This window comes from Corapipo altera, unplaced genomic scaffold (assembly GCF_003945725.1).
Source record: "Corapipo altera isolate COAL_440 unplaced genomic scaffold, ASM394572v1 67826, whole genome shotgun sequence".
Classification (NCBI taxonomy): Eukaryota; Metazoa; Chordata; class Aves; order Passeriformes; family Pipridae; genus Corapipo; species Corapipo altera.
Window position 1 is genome coordinate 1 of NW_020886076.1, and position 7,698 is coordinate 7,698.

The window sequence follows — 7,698 nt, forward strand, 5'->3', positions numbered from 1 at the left end:
GGTGCCCGTGTTCTTGAAAGCAGAGAGCTGAAAAAATTCCAAAGACCCAAGTGAACGCTGGATTCCAAAACAGGGAACTGTCTTTCAGTAAATACTTGAAGCAAAAATAGAGCTGCCCAGTCTGACACGGATCACTTTCATCACAATCACATGCTCTTGCAGTTATGAACAAAATGCTTTCAGTCTCTACACACTCTTTTCTGGAAAAGCACTCCAGAAATGCAAATCTGTTAAAATCTATAGATTTTTTCCTGTCAGTCAATGACTTGATCACCTCTTGCTGCTCTTGTTCTCATCTCTTATTGTTTCATCTTGTGCTAGGGCACTGCTTTGACTCACTCTCTTCTCTCTCCTTGACACATGCAGTTTCCTGCGCTAAAGCCCAAATCCTGCTTCTCCACTTTCAGCATCGAACAGACCAAGGACTGGGATCATGCTACTTAACCTTTAATGCACTTCATGGAAACTCCATTTAAATAAAGCCACTTCCTCTGTCTCCCCCATTATTGCTTATTAGCTTTAACTCAAGCAATTGCTTCTGAAAAGCATCTCAATTCAGAAGTGTTTGTCACCTTTCCAGAATCAATGACTTTTTTTATCTTCAAATGTTATCCAAAGGGCTTCTCTCCCAGCTATCTCTCAATTCCTCATTCTGGCATTACCCAAACACTCTTATTTATCCTAAGACAGCCTGGAGGGCAATTCCAGTCCAGTCTGCTGATTCTGTCTTGGAAGAGTCAACATAAGCACAGAACAGAAACATTTTGCCTTTCCCTAACACTTACCAAAGCTGCTTTTGTAGATGCATTTAAAGCTTTCAACTGAAGTAGACGATTTTTCCATTGTGCTGCTAACTGTTGGACAGCATCTATCTAAAAAGGGGGAAAGAAAAGCATGTTTTCATTACTGAAGACTTAAAAACAAAAGAAGAGTGATCTGGTAACTGAACTGAAAAAAGATATCCAGAATTAAAAAAGAAACTTCATTAAGCCAAGACGACAGGATTTTTGCTTTCTTTAAACTTCAGGGTGAGGAGTTGACACCTTTGTTTTTAGCAAAGAATTCCTTTAAACTCTCTTACTACTGCTCTTAAATCAACCTTTGTACTTTACATAGGGATAATATTAAAAGAAAAATTCTGGGGCTTTTTAAATTCAAGTTCTATCTCTTTCTGAATTAAGACGCAAAAAGGAAACAAATGACATAGGATATGTAAGTTTTAAATATATGAGAATAAAATCTTCAATCTCTGTTTGATTTCTGTCCTGTCTACTTATGCGCTCACTCAGTAAGCTCAAGTCCTAAGATTTTCCTTAGCTTTTTCCATATCTTCAGTAAAAAAAACCACTTTCAAAACACTGTAATTCAGAACATTTTAATAGTATCATCTTGAAATATTCAGTTTTGATGACATTAACATGTTCCATTAGATAACTGCACAGAACAGTGCAGCAGTAAATAGTATCTCTGTCTTGATAACTGTGATTTAGTATTAAACAAGAAACTGCAAAGTCTTCAAATAACCTTTCAGGAATTTTAAACTTGAATTTTCTACATTTATGTTTAAGTGTAGCAACACATCTAATTCAATGCCTGGTCTAATTGAATTTTCCTTAAAACCTAAAAAAGTAAAACACCTAATGCCTCTAAGAATGGAATGAATAATCTTTTCGTAGACAAATTCCTTAATTTTTTCAAAAGAGTCTTACAACACAAACATCAATAATTCTTTTGTGTCTACTCACATGCTGGAAGATCATGTTGCTTGGTATCTGCTCTTATACAACAGACCAGAAAATTCAGATTTTGACCCAGTTTAAGAATAGAAACATGGAAAAGACATGTACTTAAACGTTTTGTGAGAAAACTGTATCATACAGTTATCATCTATACACTGAGAGTTTTGTGAACTTGCATTTACTACTTTGGTGAGACCATAATTTATTTTTTTTTAATATCCAGGCATAGCATATTGTTTAATCATTTTGGTTTATTATTTTAATTGAAATTTTAAAAAATTATGTATCTCTTGTCTCTGAAAATGCAATTCTGGTAAATCTAAACATATGAAGCCAGATTGGTGACAACAGCAATTTCTTCTGGAACACAGAACCAAGAACAAGAAGAAAGAGTGAAATGTAGCTTAAATTAGTTTATACTTGCCATCAGCCTAATTTCCAATAGCCTAATTTTCTTCTTGGCACAACATTAAACTCTGCTAGCTTCCTTGATATTGACATGACTATGAGGAAGGAACAAGACACATACATTGAGAGACATTTTATATAAAAACGTATGTGTTACTTCCAAAGGAATATATATATTTCTAAAAAAGAAGTACCTGCTATTTTCATCATTAGTTCCCTGCAATAAAGGCATGTAAAAGAACAAGGGCAAATAAACTTTCCCAGTCTTCTATTTAAAGCACTAGATAACCAGCTGTATTAATCAAACTGACTAATAGCACATGAGAGATTAAATTTTTGAGACAGTATTCCAGTAACTTCTACAAATAACACACAGAAGCAGGGACAAGATTAAGTCAAGGAGTGTCCAGCAGGTATTTTTGCATTCTATTTGGTGCATGGCAATTGAAAAATATTTTGGCATTCTGATAATCTCCTCGAGTTGGGAGCTCAATGAGTCAAGAGTTGCCATTTGAAGAATAGTAACAAGTCCTGTCCTAAAGAGTGTCCACACCAGTATTTAAATACTTACATAATTCCCAATCATATTCTTTGCTCTGCTGTCATAATACTCCAGACGCAGCTCTTCTGGTGAGACATCCGAAAAGCCTGCAAGGACAGGAGCACCTCAAAAACCTCCAAGCAAACACGTTCATATTTACAATCACTCTCCACAGTTACAAAGAAATGGGCCTTGGTACTTTGTCTGTCCTAAGTCAGTCACAGTCAGAGACACAAAAAAGATCTATTACAGAACTCCAGAGGTGTGAACGTCCAAAATTAATTTGCATTAATCTCATATTCCTTTCTGTTGTATCACAAGGCAAATCATCACCTTGCAAATGGTTCCACAGAGGTACAACAGCGTAGGCAAGTCACAGAAACATCCTAAATAGCAGCAATATGCAACAACACTAAAAACATTACCTACCTGAGACATTCAGCTTTTCTTTCATTGGTGAGTAAGATGAAAATATCCATTGTCCAGAAGATTCCCAAATTTCCATGTCTTTCACTACACATTCTCTACAAAACAAAGCAAAACCACAGATGAAGGTGAAATTACATGGTCAAAACAAAACCACCAGAAACAATTGCCTGGTTTCTGTCCAAAGTCAAAATCAATACCTGCTACCATGAAAACAAAGTGTTTCCCTAAACAGTTAAAATCTTAAAAAAAGTAATGGAAAGTGGTTCCAAAATCTTTTTTCTTTAGGAAATCACATTGCTTGCTGCTTCTCAGCACCTGCCCTGTAATCGCCTTGAATCTGATGGTCACTCTCAACTGACTGTAACACATGTCTGTGTGAAACCAGATTTCAATAGTTTTGCTGTTGGCAGAAAAATTTGTTGTCTTGTCTGGAAAACCAAGCCAAATAATTCATTTTCCCAAAGGCGCTCAGATCCTTTATTTTCAAGTATACTGAAATATTTGTTTTATTCCTTTATCCTCCTGCTCACAACTTAAATACCACACCACCTTACTAGTATCACAGCTGTTTAGTTGCCCAGCTCAGGTCCCAGACACGGACTGCTTCCTTCCCATGCCAGCATCATTCCAGAGAACCAAATGAAGTCTTGTTCTCTATCGTTCTTTCTACATGTCCCAGCTTCCTCCTCATGATACTGTTCTCTGCATTATCTCTAGGAAGTTAGTAAGCTTTTAAACTGCTCATTCTAAATGCTTTCAGTAAGACAGGAGTGTAACTTACAGAAGTCTCTCCTCTTCATCTTTAGAGCCATCAGCAACACTCTGACTGTTCGCTAATGCCGAGAACCTGTTCTGTGAGAAGTCTGCATTTCTGCTGCTGCCGCCTGATGATCCAAAGTCAGAGGAGCCAAAGAATCCTCTTCCATGATCTCTGCTGCCACCCCATGTATCAGACTTGAAGGCAGATGGCTGGATAACACTGCTGTATCTCTGGTTAGAGGAACCCCATCCTCCTCCTCTTCCACTAGTAACTTCCAAATAAAAAAACGAAGAAAGCAAACAACAGAAATTTTTAATCATTAAGATATGAAACAAAGAGCACCAACAAAAACTGTAAGTATAACCAGTCTTATGGTGGCAATAAGAAGTTTAAAATGAAAATGTAGTTTTTTCCTAATGAGTTAACCTCCTAGTGAGTTATGCATGGTAGTTCAGGAGTCAGAGGTAAATGGGAACTCCTTCTCCTCATGTGGAACTACGGAATAGCTTGGGTTGGAAGGCACCTTTAAAAATCATCTAGTCTGACCTCTCCCGTACCATAATGAGCAGACACACCTTCAACCAGATCACCGTGCCAATAATACGTGGCATCCCAGAAAGAGACTGTTTCAGTTTTGTTGAGGTCCTTTCACGAAGAAACTACCCTAGCAGAAAAAAATTTAACTCACCATGTGTTTACATTAGGAGCTCCTGCCTCCTGCTCTGCTGCAGCACAGAGAGCTCCAGAGTTCCGTTCTGAGACCTTAAACACATCTGTGTGTGTATATTACAAACTCCGACCCTCCTTCAGCAGGAATAAGGACAAGTTCCTGCCATCACTGCAGCTCTCAACTCCCCGTTGCATCACTCGCCTTTCCAAAGCTCCCAGACACACAGAGCCAATGAGAATGGAAACAGCCTTCACTGGCCACAACATAAGGTTACTGGAAACTTGCTCACTGCTCTTGGCAGGAACGTTTCCTGAGCTGCTTTCCCATGGCATTGTGGCACATCCCACGGTCACAGAATCACAGTATCAAGTAGGTTGGAAAAGACCTCTGAGGTCATCGAGTCCAACCTATGACCAAAACCACCATGTCAACTAGACCATGGCACTAAGTGCCACGGCCAGTCTCTCCTTAAAAACCTCTAAGGACGGTGACTCCACTACCTCCCAGGGCAGCCCATTACAATGTCTAATCACCCTTTCTGTGAAGAAATTCTTCCTAATGCTCAACCTACACAGTCCCTGGCACAGCTTAAGACTGCATCCTCCTGTCCTGTTGCTGGTCGCCTGAAGAAGAAGAGACTGACTCCCACCTGGCTACAACATCCTTTCAAGTAGTTGTAGAGAGTGATAAGGTCTGTCCTGGGCGTCCTTCTCTCCAGGCTAAACACCCCCAGCTCCCTCAGTCTCTCCTCACAGGACATGTGCTCCAGACTCTTCGCCAGAGCCCAGCCCCGTGCGTGCCGAACCAGAGGCTGCTGCCGAGACTCCCGGGCCCGGCCCGCCCGGCTCCGGAGCTCCTGCCGGCCGGGGGCCGCCTCCAGCCGGCCCGGCCCGGCCCGGCCCGCTGCGCTCGGAGTACCTTGTGAGGGCGGTGCGGGGCCCCCGGGGCGGCCGGCGCCGCGGGGGTGCTCGTTCCAGCAGCGGTCCCCGAAGCGGCAGTACCCCCGCAGGAAGAACTGGCACACGCCCATGGCCGCCCCGCCGTCGCCGCCGCTCTGACGTCCCAGGCGCGCGCCGGGAGGAGCGAGCGCCGCCGTTGTGCCCGCGTGCGCGCTGTCCCCCCCCCCCGGGGGCACGCGCTGGGAGCGGGGGCTGCGGCGGGAGCGGGGAGGACGCCAGGGATGCGGTGGGACCGGGGGATAACACACCGACAGGCTGCTGACAGAGCCAAATTAGGAGTTGACTGGAGCTTTGTGCAAACCCATAGTCCTTGGCGCAGTAAAATACCCTCCCGTCGGCTGTAGTCGCCCCTTTCCCACGGAGCCTGCGTGGTAAAATATTTGTGTGCTGTATCTTTGCAGGGAGACGAAGGAATGTATTGCCCATGGCTATGGAATCACAGAATCATCAAGATTGGAAGAGACCTTTGGGATCATCCAGTCCAACCTTCAGCCCAGCACTACCTCTGTAACCCCTAAATTATTGTTCCATTTCCAAATGGTGTATGTTTACCAGTGGAGTCGTGTAACTATTGAAGGTCTGGGCCTTAGGGTAGAGGACTTGGGTAACTTGAATGTTACTAAGTCTAACAACAGGAACATGCTAATCCGCAATTCTTCCCCTAGGTCTCTAGGAGGCATCCTGAAAAAGTGAAATAAGTTTAGGGGAGATCAAATGACTAAAGATAAAATGAACAGATATTGTGATCATTGGTGGCCACTTTATAAATTGGAGGATGGGGAAAACATGTCGTTGCATTTTAATATTATCTTACAGTTGATGACTTGGTAAATGGGATAATCAGATTTTATGTGCAAATGTTAGCTTCCTCCATTCCACCCCTACATTGGGGCAGAGATGGATAAAGATCAAAATACAGAGTATGTGGGAAGTGAGGATTTTAGTCCTCAGAGATATACCCAGCCAGTGATGCAGGCCCTTTAAGACAAACAGTGGGGGCAGAGGGTCTGCCTTTTTTTTTTTGTACATGTCCCTTTTACTACTTCGGATTTGTTGAATTGGAAATGATCTCTTGGTTCGTACTGAGTCAGCTTTTGGAAACTGTTATGCCGACTCATAACCCTCACTGGGGGGAAAATGCAGGCTATATTGAACATCTTTTTACTGTGAAACAGAAGAGACTAGTATTAGAGAAGGCAGAAGGATATGCAGGGTTGTGGGGTCTGAAACTGCCCCTCTTTTTGACCTGAATCCATGTGCCATATGAGGCAGGGAGGGTCAACTAGAAGACATAAACATGATACTGGAGGACTTTGATCATGAGGAAAGGGGACTGGGGAAAAGTATCAAGGCATCCCCAGCAGATCCCTAGTTCAGTAAAGCTGGGAAATGAAACAATAGATATTCTGATAGACAGCAGAGCCACACACTCAGTAATAACCATCTCTAAGGGCCCACTGAGTAAAGTTGCAATACCCATTATAGGGGCAACAGGAGAAAAACCTGTGCAGCCATACCTACATGGAGTGTAGTCGTGGAGTGTACAACTGGAGATAATAAACTAACTCAAGAATAGGCTGTGCATACCCGACCGAAACATTCTTTTGACACAGCCTTTTTCACACAGTTTTTGCCCAGAATTTCACAGGACAGCATATAGAAAGGATCATTCTATTTTAGTTTCAACAGTTAATTTCTTAGATGTAAAACATCTATCCAAAATAACCAAAAAATGACAAAAATACAGTGTTCTAATGTTTATAACTGGGGCTTTATTCCTGCAGAAGAGACTTGAGAGAGGAGACAAAAAGTAACAAAACGGAAGCCTTTGATTTGATTCAAAACATGTTACTTCTGAATAAACTTAAAAGGTCATAAGCATTTAAAAGTTCCAGTGGGGGTGGCTTAAGAGGAATCTTTCCAATGGTGAACTCCTTTGCTTCAAACTGTTGCCACTCTTCAGCTGATAATTCGCTCTTGGGTGTAAATAACTTCTCTGAGGCGGTGGTGTTGGTGACTGCAGCAGACGCTGAGGTGACGTGATGTCCAGAGGCACTGGCCGTCTGTCCAAACAAAGCACCACTTGAAGGTGAGGCAGAAGCTTGATGTTTGCTGTGTTCCCCATCCAAAGGCAGGCGATGGTTGGGTGCCCGTGTTCTTGAAAGCAGAGAGCTGAAAAAATTCCAAAGACC

The 7,698-nt window shown here is 42.3% G+C and overlaps 1 protein-coding gene across 1 annotated transcript; it reads right to left on the minus strand.

The window, feature by feature from the left end:
• Window positions 1-3: 3 nt before the first annotated feature.
• Window positions 4-5,602, minus strand: LOC113941001 (nucleoporin-like protein 2; the record flags this gene model as incomplete). Its single annotated transcript, XM_027632156.1, has 6 exons — window positions 5,466-5,602; window positions 3,899-4,148; window positions 3,118-3,212; window positions 2,719-2,795; window positions 786-872; window positions 4-27 (listed from the first exon to the last, which is right to left on the minus strand). Coding segments are annotated over exons 1-6 (645 nt in total), but the record flags the coding sequence as incomplete, so codon positions are not given.
• Between the last annotated feature and the right edge of the window lie 2,096 nt (window positions 5,603-7,698).